The sequence below is a fragment of the Pogona vitticeps genome, chromosome ZW-PAR, assembly GCF_051106095.1.
Source record: "Pogona vitticeps strain Pit_001003342236 chromosome ZW-PAR, PviZW2.1, whole genome shotgun sequence".
Classification (NCBI taxonomy): Eukaryota; Metazoa; Chordata; class Lepidosauria; order Squamata; family Agamidae; genus Pogona; species Pogona vitticeps.
In genome coordinates this window covers 7,011,488-7,031,432 of record NC_135800.1, presented here as the reverse complement: position 1 = coordinate 7,031,432, position 19,945 = coordinate 7,011,488, and the positions used below count along the sequence as shown (strand labels likewise).

The following is a 19,945-nucleotide window of genomic DNA, read 5'->3' as shown; positions in this document are numbered from 1 at the left end:
CGCCTTCGGGCTTAACCGCAGTTCATTTCTTTCTTGGCCATTCCTTCTCCATGGCATGGGAGAATTTAAAAATGAAAATGTGAATTAAAATGAAATCTGTCGATTGGGGCGGCCGGACCAAAGCGGGGGTCCCCCCCTCCGTCCCCTCCCTCCCTCCTTTCCCCAAACTTTGGGATCTGGGCCTTCCTCGGCCAGGCGAAGGGATCCGGCGACGCCTCTTTCTCCTCCTCCTCCGCCTCTCTCCTCCTCCTCCTCCTCCTCGTCGGGCCCTACCGTGTCGGTTTCGCCGCGGTCGATCGCCGAGCTGATGGCCGGCGCGTCGCCTTTGGCTCGGCGGTCCATCTCGTCGATGACGCCGTGCATCTCGGAGCCGGCCAGGCTGTGGAAGAGCATGGCCGGGCCGAAGAAGGGGCTGACGCCCGGCAGAGGAGCCCGAGGCCCCGCGAGGCTCCGCCGCGTCCTCCTCTCGCGGCCGCTGCCGGCGCCGCCGCCGCCGGACGCGCCGCCGCTCCCGTTACGCGCGGCGCGGCGCCATCTCTGCGCCACGATCGCCCCGTCGTCTCGCCGCCTCGCCGCCTCGTCCTTCCTTCTCCGTGGGCTTCAGCTCTCTGGCTGCAAGGCGAGGCGGATCCGGGCTGGATCGGGGGGGGGGGGGCGGCGCCCCTCAGCGCATCGCCGCGCCCGCTTCCTCCAGGGCCCGGCCGCCAGCACCAGGGCGCACGGACGGCGGCCTCCCCCCCCCCCGGAGCGCTCCGGCTGCGCCCCCGGAGCTGCGGACGGAGCGCAGGGCCGGTGGGCGAGGGCGCTGGCGGCGGGTTGGGCGCTGGCGGCCCCCGTCCCCGGGCGATCCCTTGGCCCCGCGTTCCCCTCTCCGGGCCGGACGGGCCTGAGCTCCCTGCTGCAGACCCGGTGGCAGCGCCGCGGCTGCGGAGACGGAGACGCGGAGAGACGGGGAGAGACGGAGCGACGGGAGGGGGGAGGGAGGGAGCGCTGGCAAAGGCGGGGAGGGCCGGGCGACCGGGCAGAGGAGGAGGAGCCGCGATCCGGGCAGGAGCCGCTGTAGTCCCGGCCCCGCGCAAGCCTCCGCGCCTTTTCTAGCGCCGCTCTGACATCACGTCGGGCGCGGCGCCCATTGGTCGCGCCTCTGCCGGCCAGGCCCGGCCACCATGTGCTCGCAGGCGGCCGTCGTGGGCCGCGGAGGGCGAGTGCCCGCCTGGAGGAGGACCGGCGGGCACCCTCGGGCGCCCAGGGGCCGCTCCTCCGCCCCGTCCGCCCCGTCCAGGGAGCCGGAAGAGCCCGGCGGCTGCAGCCTGGCAAAAACCTTCCCTCCACCGGCGGCGGTCTTGGAGGAAATGCTGCCCGCTTTGGGTGTTTCGAGCGCAGGACTGGGGATCCTGCACCCCCTCTTTCCTCGGGGCGCCACCGCTCTCACCACGCTGACGTCCAGGCGGGGGGAGCTTCAGCCCTGCCCCACGCTTGAGAGAGAAAGGCCGCCAAAGGGGCAGGTGGGACCCCTGAGGGGCAACGCCCTGATGCCCAGGTGATGGGCGGGGGCGAGTGTTTGCCTCTCTCTATACGAAGAGGACGAACCCACCCACCCCGGGGTGGGAAACCAACGCGCCAAAGGCCTCCTGGCCCTCCCGAATGGAGAACCGGAGTTACGCCTTTTTTTCCCCTCTCTGGACAGCTCCGAGCACCGAACTCTGTTGTCAGTTTGCAAGGAGAAAGCGGGGCGGATCAGAAGACGCGGGGGGGGGGGGGCTCCTGCCTCGCCACATCACCCAGTTTTGTTGGAGAGAAGTTGCAAAGAGGAGGGAGAGCATCCGGCCCGAGAAAGAGTGGACCGACCTCACGTGAAAGGATTACGTGGAGAAGAAGCTTAATCCCCCCCCCATAGCTTTCTAAAAGCAGCAGCTCTGTGCCCTCTACGGCTACAAAGGGGGCTTCCAAATTCCAGCCGGTCCTTTGAGGCGGACTACAAAAATGATGCGCAAGGATTGCAGAGGCCGGAGCCCGGACGGGTGTCAAGCCACTGCCCCAAACTAGGCGAGCCCCAGTATTGGTTCCACTTAATAGTGCCCTTCCCCAGTCCAGGGGGGAGGGAGGGAGACCTTCCCCGTTTCACTGGCAGGACTTTCAGCAGAAGGCGGCTTAGAAAACCGTTTGAACAAGGAAGGAGAGAGAATGAGAGAGAGAGAAGGGGAAAGAGGGATGGATGGATGGATGGAAGGAAGGAAGGAAGGAAGGAAGGAAGGAAGGAAGGAAGGAAGGAAGGAAGGAAGGAAGGAAGGAAGGAAGGAAGGAAGGAAGGAAGGAAGGAAGGAAGGAAGTTGATTTCCCAAATTCAGCCCCATGCGGTCTGCTCTCCTTATGGTCCGCCCGTCCCGCCCCAGGGACATGATCCGGCCGAAATGGAGCACAAATAAAGTCACCGGTGATTTCAGTAAAAGAGTCAGGGGAACGCGGGGCGGGGGAGAGAAGGATGGATGGAGGGTAATGAAGGGGGAAACGGACCCCTTCGAAGCATCTTGCCCCGCCTCAGCTTCTGTTTTGCCTATTCATCATCACCATCATCATCTTAGCATTGCAGAGCTGAAGGGAACCATATGGATAATTGCTCACCCGTATGCACCATAGCTCTGAGTGCTTGCAGGAGATGGCGAAGGGTACACAGCATCACATCTCCCCACCCCCCCACCCCAGAGTCAATCCCTCTTTGAACCATCAGGTCCGTCCCCCCCCCCCTTTTTTTAACACGATGTTACGCCTTCATTTATTCCTAGCTTTTTCCTCTCCTGAGCTCCTCGCCTTTTCTCCGCTCCTGCCGTCACCTCCACAACAACGTCGAGAGGTCGGCAGGCTTACTCTTGAGCAAGCCCCCGGACGGGCCTTGTCTCTCTCCCACCGCTGCAATCCACGGACTCAATAGCATTTGAGGGCGGCAGGTCCCTACTCACGGGTCTTTTCCGTGTCAGGGAGGGGAACAGCAAAAATCTGTGGCCCAACCAGCTTGGGAGAGACCCATAGAAGTGGGGGTTACTGACATAACGCCCCGATCCTTCTCTTCTTGGACCCTTCGCTCTATTTTGGACCATTTGTGTCCAGTTCTGCATTTTCCAGAAAGAACCCCCCCCCATCCCACTGGGACAGATCTTCGCTGTTTAACAATATCAGGGAATCTGGGGCTCGCTTTAAGACTATGGAGTTGGGGGCGGCCACAAATCGATTCTCTCTCCCGCCCCGCCCCGCCGCCGTCCTGGATAGCTTGCAAGGCTTCACACGTGCGCGTGTCTCCTAGACCGCGGGGCGAGGCCTCCTTTTCTCCAAACGCGTATGCTGAAGTACTCATAAATCTTGTTTTCCCTCCGGTAGCCAGAGAAAGTCCCGGTCCCAAACCCTCGGCTAATTATCTCGAATGGGGCTGGAGTCTCTATTTTATGTAATTAGATTGATTTAATGCCTGGAAAACAGCCACACAAGGGCTATAATTTAGGCGGGGAGGGGGCGAGGTATCCCCCGACCCTTCTCAGCGCCGAGAGTTCACCGGCTCGCCCTCCCTCCATTCCCAAGCCCCCGCTCTCACGATCTGCTTAAGGGATCCGTGGACATCCAAGGATGTCCAGTTGGAATGGGGAGGCGCAGGGAGAGAACGGTTTACATAGAAGAAAACGGGTCTGCTAGGGAGACCCTAGCGAAACCATTTTCTTCTATGTAACCCATCTCTCCCTGCGCCTCCACCCCACCCACCGCAAATTGGACATCTTCTTAGAATAAAAATAAAAAATAAGGAATAAAGGGGATGATGATAGTGGAGATGATGACGACGATGACGATCCCCCCCTCTCCCTCTCCCCCCCCCCCGCGTCTTCTCCGGAGGAGAGGAAAGACGGAATCCGAAGCCTGCAGCCAAGGAGTCCCTCGCCCGGGCTTTGGGACATCTCCACGTCCCTTCCCAGATCCACCCCCCCCACCTGCTTCGGAGGGAAAGCGACAGGTGAGGGTCTCCCCGGCCGGGCCCAGGCCATCTGCCGCCTGCCAGCCCCCAAACGCCGGGCCCGCTCCCCCGACGGGGGCGAAACAAAGGGAGCGAGGCCGCAGCCAGGCTAATTGCCGGGTTTCAGGTGGCCCCTCGGTCTGTCTGGGATGCCAAAGCGAATTAGGGTAGGTGAGGAGAAGGGGAAGACGCCCCCTCTCCAACATACACACTCCTGGTCTAAGCTGGCGCTCAGGGAGGGACACAGAGATTAACTGTAACTCCGAATTCACTCCGAATTCAGACCGCTTCCTTCTTGCTATGGGAATTGGATGGGCCTCGGCAGAGCGGTGGGGGTGGCCCCCTCCAGTTTTCAGGGATGTAAAAGGGGGTCTTATCAGCCACGGGTCACCAAATCTCCCCCCCCCCGACAATGGCAATTAATGCGGGCGCTCCAGAGGCAGTGGGGGCAACCTGGGATCTTCCCCGTCGCCCCCGCCCCCCAGGAGACTTTCAGGCCTTTGAAGGCAGCGAGGAGGGGAGAAGAGGTCTTTTCCTAGAAGCGTGGGGTTTTTGGGGGGGGGGGGTCCGGGATGGAAAGAGGGAGAAACCCAGTCAGCCTTGGGTAACCAGGCCCTCTCCAAATTCTGGTCCATACCCGGGAAGGGAGGGGGGATGCGCTACACAACATGCTGCTAATGAAGTTACTGTTGATGATGACGACGATGAAGTAGGGAGGGGCCTTTTTTCTTTTTTTGCGGGTGGGGGAAGGGAACGAGGTTTTACGGTGAGGGTGAGTCAAAGCTTCACATTTCTTGTTTAGTTGGGTTTTGGGGGAAAATGGATCCGTCCAGCTGCCCTCTGAGCGGGGCCCGCAGTTGATCTTTCTTCCCACTGGAGTTCTCCATACCCTCTATCTATTAAGGAAACCAAAGGCCGTCTCCCATTTCTTACCCTTTTTGCTTTTCCATGCCTAGCTGAGTGGTGGTGGTGGTGGTGGGGATGGATACGATCCTTCGGTGTGGCTGAAGTTTTGCATTTTAATTAGCTCGTCTCCGGTTGTGCTTTGGAGCAGCCAAGCCTGGGATATTTCTAAAGTCCCATTCATTAATTATCAGCAAGACCGTAAATAGCAAAAGCGCTCCCCCCCCCCACATCTCCCCTCCTTCCTTTTATGTCTTAGGAATGTTTCCTGACCCACCAGTATGTACTGGCCCCTGGCTCCAGAGGAAGTGTAGCCACAACGAGTGGTGCTGGCGGAGCCTCTTCGGTGCTGGTCTGGCGAAGGAGGTGGTGGGGAATGGGGTGGGGGGAAAGGAGGGATCTCCCCACGACCCCACGCGCCGTAATAGACCTCCATCTACCAGGCCGCCCCCGGGAAGAGAGCTGCTGTCTTGGCCGGCTCCAGCAGCAACGGAGGCGGATGCAGCAGCGGTTCGTGGCTGGCCGAAGGCAAAGAAAAGGGGGCTACGGGCGACCCCCCTCCATTCCCCAATAAACCCGACTTCGGCGCGAAATCGGGTCGGTTCTCTCCTCTGTCGCGACGGGAACGAGGTAATTCGAAGTCCCGGGAACCGAGATGAAAAGGAGGAGAGAGGAAAGCAAGCGGGGCCAGGGTGGGAGCGCGCGCATGCAGGGGTGGGTGGGTGGGTGGGGCAATAAACTCAACACAGGAGCCCAGCCAGGATCGGGACCCCAGAAGGGAGGCGTGATGGAGTGGCCCTCCTCATGGATTTTGGGTTGCTGTTGTTTTTTCTCCCCTTCGGCCGGAAGCATTTACAGAACCGTTCGAAAGACGTCTAAAGGCATCTTCTCCAGGGTCCTGTTAAACGTACTGAACTTAAAACAGAACAAGACACGTGGAATATGGGGTTTGAGCGTGTAATGTTAGAAGCCTGGGCGCGCGGGGCGGCGGGGGGGGGGGAGGGAGAGATCTGTTTAGGAAACGGGTATGAATATTGCATAAAATGCATCTGGAGGAGCCAGAAAGGTGGGGAAGGGAGAGGAGAGAAGGAAAGAAAGGAAAGGATAGTGGTGGGGGTGTGGGGAAGAGGTTCGTCTCTGTGTAGGTTTGCCAAGGTGTTTAATCCGTGATTACGGTCTGGATCTACCTATTGCCTCCGGAAGAAAAAGAAGCAAAGTTTGGAGTGTGACGTGTTTTACAGTGCAGGGGCCTCGTTTGTCACGCTGTTGGCAAAACTATCCATTATTATTATTATTATTATTATTATTATTATTATTATTATTATTATTATTATTATTATTATTATTATTATTATTATTATTATTATTATTATTATTATTATTATTATTATTATTATTATTATTATTATCGTTATCGTTATCGTTATCGTTATCGTTATCGTTATCGTTGTCATTGTCGTCGTCGTCGTCGTTATCGTTATCGTTATCGTTATTATTATTATTATTATTATTATTATAAGGTTCAAGGGATTCTGTATTTTGAGAAATTAACCTGTTCGGATTCTCCGGAAGGTAAAAAAAAGGTTCTAGGGAATGGCTACTTTTTTTAATCCTCTCTCTCTCTCTCTCTCTCTCTCTCTCTCTCTCTCTCTCTCTCTCTCTCTCTCTCTCTCTCTCTCTCTCTCTCTGTGTGTGTGTGTGTGTGTGTGTGTGTTGTTGTGAATCTTGGTAGATCATTCCTAAGAGAGAAGGGACTTTTTGAAGCAAACATGAATTGAAATCCCAGCCTCTCTGATTGCAGCCAAATTGCAGACAAACCACTCAGGATCGCGCGCAAGTGGCTGAGCAGAAGATGGAAGAATATTGTACGGCCTCGTCGCAGAAGGCAACTGTAACCTCGGGGACAGAAAATTCGGGACCTGCCGAGATTTTACGACGAAACAGCGCCTTCTTGGCTCTGAGCTAAATAAAGGCCCACCGATGAGAGAGAGCAAAGCCTTCAGAGGATCGCTGGGCAAGACTGCCAAACAGAGCAGGATCCTCTGCGAGGGGATCCTTGGGGATCTGGGCTCCTGGTCTCCGCCGACGCGCCCTGCCCGCCTTGCGCCCCAGCGCAGCGCCCCTCCGGACCTGCCTTCGCCTTCCTTCGCCTACCCCTCTCTGTCAAGCGGCTATAAAAAAAAGGGGGAGTGCCTTTCCCGCCCTCCCACCCCTCCTCTCCCCGCTTCTCCCCCCCCCACTCGCCCCCTCCTCATCGTCTCGGTAGCTCCTGTCTAACAGGCAGCCCCCCCCCCCCCGGAGCTCCCTGGCTCTTCTCTCTCCACCCATCCACCTCGACATAAACAGGTTACGAGGTGCGCCGAAGCCAATCGGAGAGGTTCGGGGGGCGCCCCTGCTCTGTTTTGGGTAGCTGGTGGGCTGGAGAAAAATATTGTGGCATCGGAACGCACAGAGGGCGGAGGGGGACGGGGAGCGCGGGATATGCCCCCTCTGCCCAAGATTGGGTGGATGGATAGATTAGGGATCGTGGTGATGAGAGAGAGAGAGAGAGAGAGAGAGAAGCAGATAGATCTGGATGGATCACGAGAGCTGGTAGATCTAGAACGAACGGATAGAGGTGGAGGCAGACTTGGTGAGTAAGGCGAGACTAGGGTCGCATCCTGCTGTTCCTTTACTCCTCCCCCCCCATTGGAAAATTTCCATCAAGAAGAGACTCTAAGATCGAGCCAAAAAAAAAATAATCTGAGATGCCAGCTTCCCTAAGAGGTGGTCGTGTGGACGCGTGTTTGGATGCCATGCCCGGAGAAAGAGGGCAGTCGAAGCCACCCCTTGACTTCCTTCTGGAGTCAGGATCTCGTCCAGGAAAAATAACAGGGGCAGGAAGAAAGGGGGTTAGGATCGCCTAACCTGCCCCCTGTTTCTTTCTCCCTCTCCACCCCCTTTCCCCCCAAATTTTGACACACACTCCAGGAAGGTTTCCTGCTCGTGCCCCACTAAGGATAAAGCCCCCCCAGATCCTTCTCCCTCTCCCCTCCCCCTTCTGTCATCTCATTCATTATTTTTCTCATGACACCGTTTGGAAAAGAAAAAGGGGTCCGTCTGCTTTCCTTTGCACCCCGCAGGACACCTCCCTCCTCCCCACGGTTTCTTTTAATTTTATCAACATATTTAATTTACTTTACTTTATTTTACTTTAATTCAATTTAATTTTTCTTTCTTTCTTTCTTTCTTTCTTTCTTTCTTTCTTTCTTTCTTTCTTTCTTTCTTTCTTTCTTTCTTCTTTCTTTCTTTCTTTCTTTCTTTCTTTCTTTCTTTCTTTCTTTCTTTCTTTCTTTCTAATAAAAGGACTAGGCACACATTCCTAATTGGTTTTTTCCCCTCAGTTTATTTTATATTATTTTATTTGCTTCTTTTGTTCCCGTTTCCCCTCACCCTACGGATTACTTACAAACCTCCCGTTCCAACAATAAAACCGATATTCAACTTGCAATAATGACTGCGTCCTCTTTTGGTCCTGGAGGCGGCGGAGGGAATTTCCCATAGCAAAGGGACGTTTCGTTCATCCCCCCCCCCCCCCACTACAGACACTCCGTTCTTTCATCCAGAACCTCAAAAACACCCGAAAGCCGCCTTGGGTCCTTTTTGGGGAGAAAGGCGGGATAAAAAAGATACATTAAATAAATTATATCCAATCCGAAGCACCCTTCCATTTTATTTCTCTTGTATTTATTTACATTTAAGAAAGACACTACCTCCAGAGAGCCATCCCTGGGGCATCCAGAGTTTCCTAGACGACCCTTCGGGCGGCGCCAGGGCTGTCCTAGTAGAGCCTGCTGAAGGCCACGATGCTAGACACTTTTTTTGTTGGGGGGGGGAAGCCAACTCGCCCTTTTAATGCAGGGCGGTGGAGTTTCAGAGCCCAACACAGCTTTCTGCTTCGGGCTTCCCATTGTCTCGATTTTCCCTCCCTCTCCTTTCCCCCCCCTCCTCCCTAGAGGGTCCTGCTATATAGGGAGGCGGGGGCCGCCCACTGGAACACCCACCTTTCTTCCCAACTAACATGGGAAGGGGAGAGGTTGATGCAGATTGCAAGGGGGTAACCCTGCGCGAGCTCCCATCTGGGGACCACTTCGCTTCACCCTTAATGACCGTAGTTTCCGCCCTACCCCCCCTTCATCACTCTTGCTAGATTGCTGAATATTTATTTATCCCCTCTTTTCCCCAGCTCCTGTAATTAGAGCCCTGGTTCTCTCTCTCTCTCTCTCTCTCTCTCTCTCTCTCTCTCTCTCTCTCTCTCTCTTTCTCTCTCTCTCTCTCTCTCTCTCTCTCTCTCTCTCCTCTCTCTCTCTCTCTCTCTCTCTCTCGTTAAGACGCGCCTGCACCCACCGGCGCTAGAGAGAACTCTGCGCCAGCTTGACAAGTCCGACGCAGAAACATTCTGCAACCCTTCCCCGCAGGGACTGTCCTCTGCGGCACTGCTGAGAACAGACAAGGGAGATTCAAAAGGAGAGGGGAGGAAAGGCGGTGGGTGGGGGTGGCGGGTAAGGAAATATAAGAGGCAAGGAGACATTAGGAAACCCCCTCCTCCCTATGGTGAGTGGCAGATGGGACTCCCTTTCTGGATTTACTATTACAATTTTTATTTTTTTCTGGAGGAAGGGAAGAGAAGAATCCGGATGGACCAAGAAACATGATCTTCTCCCCAGTTTCCTGCTCCCGTCAGCTAAGGCTGTTTCTCGTTGTGCGTTCGTTTTTGTTTTTTTTTTAAAGTTTGAATTAAGGACTCACGGGGGCAATTCATCTCCAGTAAAGAGAGAGAGAGAGATCGTCGGGAGAAACAAGGCACCGTCTCAGCTTCCCCTTTGGGGTTGGGGACAGAGACACAGACAAACTTTTTCAAAAAATCCTCTTTTTTCCCTGTTTCAGAATGATTTTTTTCCCTCTTGAAACCGATCCTCCCCCCTCCAAACATTAAAAAAAAAGCGAGCACTCAAGATTCGCAGCAGGTCCACAACTTTCTGCTTCGCCTACGCAACAAACACTGGTCACGGATCCCTCAGAAATAACAAGATCGAGTCCGCAAATCTTTCGATAAACTTGGCTTCTCATCACTCAACGGGGGGGGGGGGGGGGGGGGGGGACACGCCCGATTTTTCTTGGACCGGGGACTCAACGGGGGGGGGGGGGGGGGACACGCCCGATTTTCTTGGACCGGGGTTAAAAGGGGACATTTTCCCGGCCACGCTCCAGGCGAGGAGGCGGAGCTGCCGCCCGCCCCGCCCCCTTTCCACGAGTCTCGTCATATTCACACGTGCACAGTGGCCCACGTGCCTCGTCCCTGGCAGCCTGAGATTCGGGGCGGGTGGGACTCCTGCTCCACGCCCCGCCACCCACCCTCAAAAGCTGGTACGAGCCCGAACTGTTCCCCGAAGCCTTATTTGGGGATCCCGGGTTGGCAAGATTCCCACGTTACTCCAAACAAACAAACAAACAAAACCCCCAAAGATCTGTGCCTCTATCCGGAAATCTCGTGGCACCTTAAAGCGTAAATATATTTTTATGATTCGGCCCTGCAGCCCCACCTCTTCCGCTCAAACGCAGGGCACGCATCCTCAGGAAAAAAAACGCTTTTTTAGGATGACACCAGAATCTTCGTCCTTCTCGCGGCCACCGGGCTGACAAACATCTGGACTGACAAGTACTTAAAAGGACCGAAGAGACAAAACTCCATCACCCTCGTTTCTTATTACTACGGATCCGTTTTTCAGAACGCGGAATTTTACTACAACGCCCAGAATCTCCCGGTCCTGGAAGTCCAAAAAAATGATGTTCCCACGCTCTGCTATTTTCCTTCTCTCCCTATGGCTCCCTCCCCCTTCCGCCTCTTGTCTTTGAGTAATCGCGCTCCCCGTTGTCTCATCAGTTAAAGCGCAGGTCGTTATTTCCTACCCCTCCTGCGCAAACACTCACCCACCGCCCATCCCTAAGAACATTTGCGAAGCCCGATCCACGGCCGGTCAAGGTCAAAGGCAACCCTTCCCTCTTTCCCCTTTCCTGCATTTTTGGGGAGCCCCTCCTAGGGATCCGAACCCCGGCGCTGCTTTTTGACTGTCGGATCATTCTCTCTCTCCCCCCCCCCGCCCCGGGCCTCCCTGCCCCCCCCCAATTGCTTGGCACCGCCTGTCACGGATCAGACACACCGTGGGGAAGAAACCTAGAAATCTGCAAAGCCGAAAGACTCCTAAACCGGACTCTCCACGTTGTCATCCTGCTGCTTCGCCCCCGTGCAAGTATCCTGGGCTGAGGACCATCCTCAAGTCCGGATGGGACCCTTCTACCGTTCAGAGGAAAAGCTAAGAGTTTTGGAATGACCCCTCGCCCTTTCCTCATGGACTCCCCGGTAGATCTTTTCCTTCCTCCCTCGGCCCGGGCAGATCTGGAACTAGAGAGCGGAAAGTTGTCAGGACGCGTAAGATCTAGCCCAGGGTGAATCACACGACCAGCTCCCTCCTCTCTTTTTTCTCTCGTCCATCCTCCCTCCTTCTCTTTTTTTTCTCTTCTGCTTCTCGGTAAGAGCAACCACCTACATCGAGGGCAGAACTGCTCATGGAGACCCGGGGGAGCGCGTCTCCCCAGATTCCTGCCTCCGACAGCAGCCAGCCAAACCCCGCCGCGAGGCATCTTGTGGGCAGGGGAGCATCTCCCGTACCGTGGCAACCGAGAAAGGGGTGTGTGTGTGTGTGTTTCTTTGCCTTCTCCTCTCGCCTGCCCCCACCCCGAGCCTTTGAGAATCATCATAAAACTGTCCCCAAGAGAAAGTGGGGAGTAGCGCCCTTCTCCTCCTTTACATCCCAGAAATCCATTTTGGGTGGGGGGAGAGGAAAGGGGAAAGAGATGGAGAGTACATGAAGGAGAGACTAGGAGTTGGGGAGTTGCCAGGACCAGAATTTCAGGCAAAAGAAAGGAAACCAAGGCAGAATCAAACCCACCCCTGCCCCCCTCTCCACAGTCGTGCCCAGATCTGGAATCATCATCACCATCATCCCACCCAACAGGAGAAGACAGAAGGAAAAAAGCGTAGGGGTGGGGGAGAAGCGAAAATTAAATCGCAGTAAGGGGGAAATCAGAAAGGGAGAGACAGCGGGGGGGGGGGAGACAGAGAAAGACAGTAAAGAGAACGAAAAATCCGGAAAAAGAGAAAAAGAACGAGGCGAGAGAAAGAAAACACGAAAGAAAGATAAATGAAGAAGTGAAAGGGAGAGAAAAAGACGAGAGAGGAGAAAGCGGATGGAGCAGGGAGGCGAGACCGGCGGAAGGAGAGAGAATGGGGGGAAAGCAAGGAAGGAGCCCGGCAGGCGAAGGGAACCGAGGAAGAAGCGCCGGAGGGGGGGGCGAAAAGAAGAAGCGCGGAGCCGGCCCTACCGCGGGGGAGGCGGGGAGTCCCAGCGGCCCGCCGGGGGTGGTTGCCGCCCCCCTCCTCTCTCTCGGCCGCCCTCTTGCGCGGCGCCTACGGAAGGGCTCCCGGGCCGGCCGGGGCCAGCCTGCGCGGCGGAGCAGCCATCCAGGTGGGAGCGGGGGCGGTGGCAGCGGCAGGAAGCGTCCCTCGGAGCCGGAGGCGGCAGGTCCTCCGCATCCCCCTACGCGCCCCTTCCCCAGCATCATCCTTTGCCCGCGCTGATGCGGAGTGCAGAGCGAGGGAGGCGGAGAGAGCCTGGCCAGCCTCTCCCGCCGCCGCCTCTCGGCGCGCACCTGGACGCCGCCTTACCTGCCGCTCCCACGGCCACCTGGATCCGCCAGGGCCAGCCCGGCCCGCCGCCGCCGCGGAGGCTGCGCGGGAAGGCACCCCCGGGCCGGCTGCCGCTGAGCCAGGAGCGCGATCGACGCTGCCGGAGCCTGGACCTCAGGTGGGTGCGCAGCCCAGCCCAGCCTAGCCCAGCCAGGGCTCTCTCTAGACCTTGAGCGAGGCGGGTCAGCAGCTTCTCCTGCCCTCCTCCCCCCCCCCCAAGTTCATCTCCCTCCGCCTCTCATCCATAGCAAAGAAGAAGAAGATACGCAAGATCTTTGTAGCATCCTGAAGACGGCTAGCTTTATTTCAGCCGGCGTTTTTCCTGGACTATGACCCCGCTCCTCGATGATCCAGCCTGCGCTATATTTCACCGGTGGCTCATGGTCGTGGTGCGGGTCTGTGTGGTGGGTGTGCCATCGAAGGGAAACGGGACACAGAAAATGGGAGGAGGGGGGGGTTGTCAAAGGCACGTACGCATTTCTCTCCCAACCGACATTCCAAGAATCTCAGGACGGCGGGAGGCCACAAAACGCGACTAAACAATGCAAAGATCATAACAGAAAACAATGGACAGCCTTTAAGACAGACCAAGAAGTTTAGAATCCTGTGGGCTGCACAGACATCTAGGGAAGATGGGCAGCATTTTTAACGCTAGTAACAGACTTTTCACAGGGCTGGTTGTGTTAAACGTTCTAACCATAAGGAAGGCATTCACCTGCCCCCCAAATATTGAAAGAAAGAAAGAAAGAAAGAAAGAAAGAAAGAAAGAAAGAAAGAAAGAAAGAAAGAAAGAAAGAAAGAAAGAAAGAAAGAAAGAAAGAAAGAAAGAAAGAAGGTAACTAGAAGGGTCTCTAACATCATCAAAGGTAACAAAGGTAGAGACGCTGTACAAAGCACACAGTATTCACACCCACACAGCCCATAAGGTAGAACCAATTTTATTGTTAGTCTTCATCTTAAGCAGATTTGTTGAATCCATGGGGCACCCCACTGAAATCTCATTGAACCCTTGAGTGAACTTGCATTGGGACTTACATTTGGACGTAGATCCTAGTTCAGGGAATACCAGGGCAACCGCATGTTTTAGGGGCTACAAATCCCCTCCCCATGGATTGTCTAGGCAAGGTCTGCTGGGCCGAAAGCATCGAGAGAAACACAGTGGCTGCACCTTCCGTAGGCCTTTGGTCAACTTGTGGACCTTGGAAACCCCAACTTGAACCTGAGGGACTTCTCCCCCAGCAGAGCCTGGCAGCAATAGAGGCTGCTTTGGTCCCCAAGGGTCCTGACAGTGGCCTTGCTTTGCTACATCTTAGCTCTGGGGGGCTGGCCTGATGGTTTTGACCTTGGCCATCAAGATTATCTTCCTTTCCTTCCTGGAGGTGCCACATGTTCAGATCAGTCTTTGTACTGGTGTTGTACTCTCTGTTCTCTCTCTCTCTCTCTCTCTCTCTCTCTCTCTCTCTCTCTCTCTCTCACACACACACACACACACACACACACACACACACACACACAGACACACACAGACACACACAGACACACAGACACACACAGACACACACACACAGACAAACACACACACACACACACCAGTGAGGAGCCTGGGAGATTCCCCCAGGAGTCTTTATTTATTGTCTGCAAATTGGCCTAAGTTTGCTCATCCCTTCTGACATTACTCTATTTCCTCGCCATTTTATTATTGTCCTTTTGGATGAATATGACTACCAGAATTTCTATCCCTTATTGTTTGTTCCTCTTTTATACCTCATTTTTTTGTACCCATTGTGTACCGCTTTATTATTTTTAAAGGCCTTTCCTTCTTTAATCTCGCTGCCAAAAAAACACCCTCTGCAAATCGCTTCCCTTTAAAAAACTAAACTCCTCCCTCCGCCTCCCTGTTCTTGCCCCCTTTTTTGGCACGCTTGAAGTGAACGGATCCACGCACTTAAATTAGACTCTTTCCCTCTTTCATTTATTACTAATACAATCCTCTTAACTGTGATTTATTTGTTAAACAAAGTGCCATAATCCGTCACTTATTCATCTTAATTTCAACAAAATTAAAGTCGTCGCCGTTATACTACACCTAATTGCGCTGGCGATGAAACAAACGGAGATGTTAATCAAAATAAATTGAAGATAAACAATAAAATCATTAAATCTTTGCAGCAGTAAGTGTAACTAATCAGTTTTGACTTGAAGCAACCGAACACAAATAATGAATCTGTCAGCATAGATGCGCTCATTAAATAAAGCCACGTTCACTGGGGTCCCGGAGGTCTACACCACGCAGACCTCTGTGACAGAATCTCCCACCCACCCCCATACATGCACGCACTGCCAGGAAAAAGGGGCACCAGGAGGGAACTGCATATGACTGCCAGCAACATTATCCATACATTTCCAGCTAAGGCAGAGGGTGACTTATGGAGGACGTTTCAGCTGTACAGCTGTAGTTCATATTCAGCCTCCTGGTGCTGAAACTGGAAGTGGTGAAGAGAGGCAGAGGGCAGATCTCCTGAAACTGGTTCTCATGCCTTATAATTTATCGCATTTCGCAATGCAGAGTCTTGGTGCAACTTCGTAGAGGACGAGACTGTTTTTATTGAATAGGTGGGCATTGGGTTGGGGGTGGTCTCATCAGATGCAGGGAGCATTATCTCTTGCTGGCAGGTCCACAGATGTGAGCCCATGTCATCCCAAAAGCTCCCTCTGTGACACAAACTGCAGGATAACTCATTGGCTGTGGAGACAGTGGTTGGGAGTTTGAATCCTCCCCCCCTCCCGCTGGGCCTCCTTAACAGGGGTGGGAGTCAATGATCCACAAGATCCCTTCTAGCTCTGCATTTCTAAGATTGTCATTAATAATTTTAAGCTTAAACATCTATCCAAAGCTTCAGCTTTACAAAGACTTTCCTAGCCCTTTTGGAGATCTTTCTTCTCCTTAGGAGCGCCTTGTAAAGTAGGATGGTGTTACGGCCCCAAAGAATCCTCACATCTCGTCCTACCTTGAAGGGTCGTCGTGAAGATGAACCAAGCGTGGAAGAGGAAAGCCATGTCTACTGCCTTGACCTCACTGGAGGAGATGTACGGTGCAGTGGTAACAAACGCGTAAATAAAATAATCAATATGTCAGTTCCCTTCACCTTGGCTGCCCGTCATGTTTGTCAGGGCCCCCGCTGGCCAGCTGTGAGGCAAAATATTTTCCACCCCTTGTCAGAGGCCTTTGTTCCCCTGACATTCCCATCTGCCTGAGGAAGAACTCTGTGAAGCTCAGCAAGCTTGCTAGGTCCTGCTTCAAACTCCATTCAACTCTTCTCTTGTGTCTCTGGATTTTTACAGGGCAATGGGAAAACCTCCTTCTGGAGCCAGATGGGTGGGTTGTTTTGGTGGGATCCTAGGCAGGCCACAGAGGGAGAACTGTTTCTCTAAAAAAAAACACAAACCCCATCCTTTGCTGGGGAAGATATTTGCAAGGAGGGAGGGAAAGGAGATGGGGTGGGGTGGGGAGGAGAGAGATAAACTGGCCAACCTGGAAGGTGACCATGTTTGGCTAGAAGGTGTCATCTCCCTTTCCCCACAAGCCAGGTGGGGGCAGGAGCAGCAGAAGCCAGCAGGAGCCACAGGGACCCCCTGGCAGGCTCAAGAGGTGAGGGATGATGTCCTTCTCTTCTCCCCTGGTTAAGTCGAATCTAGGCTTTGCTTAAATTTCCCCCTTTTCTGCACTGTAGTGGCAGGTCCATCCTTTCCAGACAAACAGTGTTGAGGAAATCTCATGATTCCTATGGCTAGCAATGAATTCTAGTTGTCGTCTCTGTTTTTATAACCACTCTATAACTAGAGTTCGGAAAAGTTACTTTGGGGGAAGATGACCCCAGGAATCCCACAGCCACAGCGGCCAGAAGCAAGAACTCTTCCTGTCTCATCCACCATCAAGGGCCTGCATTGCCTCCTAAACTGAGCATAGAAATGTAACACGTTCGTGTCACTTTCTCGGACCGCACGGAGATGCTACAGCCTCTAGAAGTTGCAGTCCGAAGAAACATTGAGATCTGATGTCAAGGTGACTTGAATTCTAAAGCAGGCAGAGTGCTTATTATTTCTTGTTACTCTCTTTAAATGAAAGTGGTGCATTACTTATTGGGAGATAAAAAATCCCTTCCCAGCAATTAAATTCGCTGGGTGACCAGTTGCTCTTTATTAGCTCAGCCTTCCTCATAAGGTTATTCCGGAAAAGCAAAACAGAGAGGAGGGCCACACCGTGCTTCCTGAAGGGGCAACACAGAGTGTAAATGCAATCAATAAATAGCAAAAGAAACATTAATCTCTCATGCTATGGAAAATTACCTTTTGGATCCCGTTATCTGTTATCTTGTTCCAGTTGCTTCTATTAACCCCCACCCCTTTATATTCAATAGGATCCCCCCCCCGCCGCCACCTTCTCACTAGGCCATTTGCTGGAGGAGATATACTTCCTTTTATTTAAGGTTCCTTGGAGGAGCTGCCTTCTCTGAATCTGGTCATATTGAGCCTTCATGTTGAGCTGGAGGTTTTTAACTTCCTCAATTTCAACGTTAGGGCCTTTTATTATTATTATATATATTTAAGTAGCTTCCTCCAATTTCCGATTCCCTCACTCCCCATCCCCATGTTTCTGCCTCCTGTGGGGATTCTGAACATAATTATACTGTGGTCAGTTTTCACTACTTCCAAGCATTTTCTGAAAGCTGGATTAAAAATATAGGGCACGGGGGAAGGGTTCTGTTCTCCCTAACAATATTTAAAAACAAGCATTTTTAGGTGTCAATAAATTGTGTATTTGCAATTCCCAAGCAGGTCAATCAATAGCCTTATTGGAAATGGGATAATATATGTTAATCCATATCCTTTCTTTCCTCCAAAAAGAGGTCAAGGCAGTGCGCATGGCTCACCCTGCCTCCCCACTCTGTTCTCACAACAACCTTGTGAAGTAGACCAGACCGAGAAAGGGTGGCAGGTCCGCAGTGTGTTTCATAGCTGAGCAGGAATCGGAACCCAAGTCTCCCACATCCCAGTACAACACTACCTTTTATATGAAATACGTCTTATATGGGGCCCGATGAGCGGGGATGTCTGGAAATGCCATGTTGTGTTTTTAAGAATGTACCTAACTTTAAGGATGTACAGAGCAGCAGTGTGATTTTTGTTTTTACTTTAATTAGTGATGTGCCATCAAGTCAAAACAGATTTACAGCAATGCTAACAGGGCTTTCAAGATAAGTGAGATATTTAAGGAATAGTTTCACCCCTCCAGAGAGTTTCCACAGCCAGGTGGGGGTTCGAATCCTGGTCTTCGGAGTCCTTGGGTGTCACCCTATCCGCTATGCCACACTAGTTTGTTGACTACAGCTCTCAAAATTCCCCAGGTACCATGCTGGGGACAAACAGGGAAATGTAGATATTTGCCCAGGGGCTACTATGGCTCGCACTGACATCTGGTAGTCATCTTTTTCTGCTTCTCTGTTTTCTCCTCCCTGATCCTGTTTTATTTTATTTTTTTTTAAACACCTTCTAATCTGCTGATGAAGAGTCCTGGAGAACTCAGAAGCTTGCAAGCCTTTATGGAACTTCAGTTCATCGTAGCAAAGGAACCGCCTGCTCTATTTTCCTTTGATTTGATCCTCTTGCCGCAACCAACACAGCTATTTTTGTTTATGCCTAACAAAATGCAGCAAAGAGCTTTCCTAAGCAATGAACGCCGCTTGGGTCTATGCGGACATCTTCAGAAATAAATAATATGGGTGCCTCCTTGTAGACCGAGATAACTATTTATTGTGATGGAACATTTCTGCCCGGTGTCATCATTTGGCTGCAAGGAGACGTTTCTGATGCACAAAACAAAACAAATCTCTTGGAGAAAGGAAGAAACGAGGTAGCTGGGTTTTAAACTCGGGTGACATCAAAAGGAGGAAATGCCATCGGTTGGGAAACGCTGGGATGCTGGAGCATTGCTGTGCAGAGGCCTCGCTTAATTGTGCTCAGGGAGGAAACGTTCTCATTAGGCAGCCTGTTGTGGCGATGGTGGGGCATATGTGATGTTGCTAAGGAATGGCACACTGTGATCGGTAAAGGCAGGTCGGAAGGAAAACACCAGCACCCCATCCCCGATGCATGTTCTGGGCTCCAGGGCCGCCTATTAGGAAAGTTCATTTAAAAAAATGGGAGGCGCAGAAACAGTTCTGCAGTCCTGTGATGGAGATAGGGGGACTGGGAAGAAGGCATCGGCTATAGAGCCAGCCCCCAAAGAAAGATGGACCAGCCTAGGTGCTGATTCTTAGCTGATCAGTGGATTCTCACTCAGGGCTGCCCTTTTGAGATCAATTCAGAATGGCAGCATAATTTTGTTCCCTTTGTGGGAAAGAGCGGGACAGATCCCATAGCATTCCTGCAATTCTAAGCAAATAGGATGTCCACAGTTTCTGTGCGCTGAGCCAGGGAAGATGGGTGCTGGTTGGGCAGAAACAAAGGGGCCAGGCACGAAAGTTTCTCACGCCGTACATTTTCTCCATTCAGCGGTATCAATCTTAAAGAATGTATTAAAATTCGAAGTGTTGAGATTTTTATACTGAGGAATAATTCTAGCGTTTTAGCTTCAGCTATTCAGAAGTTTGGAAAAGACAGGCCTTTTTCTAAATAAACACCAAGCCAGGTATGTGGGCTTAAATCTTTGTAATCTTCTTGCAAGTTAAACCTGTGTGTCTTGAAAGAAAGGGAGACGAATTTACGGCAGGCTTCATTCATGAACAGTTGATATTTGTGCGTGTTTCCGTCTGCCTTAAAAGCTGCTTTCTTGATGGCAAAACTTAGGAGGTCTGCTCCAGAGTGATTTATTGGAACCCTTTCTCCCCATGCTGGTTTAGAGAAGCTGAGCATTGCCATCATATTTTTAAGGAAATGATGATGCAAACTACGAAAAGAAAAGAAATATAGCAAACGGAGGGAGGAGAGAGAACAGGCATGTGTTCCATCACTGGGAACTTAGTAAACATTTAGAGTGTAGGAAAGATGGCCAAGGAGAGGCTATTCTCTTAGTCTCTATGTGCTGATAAATCAAGAGTTGTTGTTAATCATGAAGGGCTTTGCAGACAGGCAGAAGTGGTCTATTGAGAGGCAGTAACCCTTGGATATGTTCTCCCATATTTAAATCTTCTTCCACCATAAAGTGGAGGGTTCATTCCAGGTCAACCGTCATGTGCTCTTTTCCTTTCGGGAGGGGGAGATGA

The 19,945-nt window shown here is 52.6% G+C and overlaps 1 protein-coding gene and 1 long non-coding RNA gene across 3 annotated transcripts in view; one reads left to right on the top strand and one right to left on the bottom strand.

Annotated features, from left to right (window-relative positions):
• Positions 1-12,528, bottom strand: part of LHX2 (LIM homeobox 2) — a 35,046-nt gene extending 22,518 nt beyond the window's left edge. The window contains exon 1 of one of the 2 annotated variants that reach the window (XM_072984652.2): positions 12,320-12,528. Coding sequence is in view for 1 of the 2 variants with exons in the window: in XM_020793284.3 (XP_020648943.3) it covers positions 274-393 (120 nt within the window). In the remaining variant the exon portion in view is untranslated. Of the gene's footprint in view, positions 1-273; positions 1,028-12,319 lie in introns of those variants that run through there. The other variant, XM_020793284.3, reaches the window with a different exon arrangement.
• LOC140702895 (uncharacterized) lies at positions 4,450-8,595 on the top strand. The gene is made up of 2 exons (XR_012082191.2): positions 4,450-5,527; positions 6,630-8,595. It is a non-coding gene; the product is annotated as an uncharacterized LOC140702895 (long non-coding RNA).
• Positions 12,529-19,945: the final 7,417 nt, after the last annotated feature.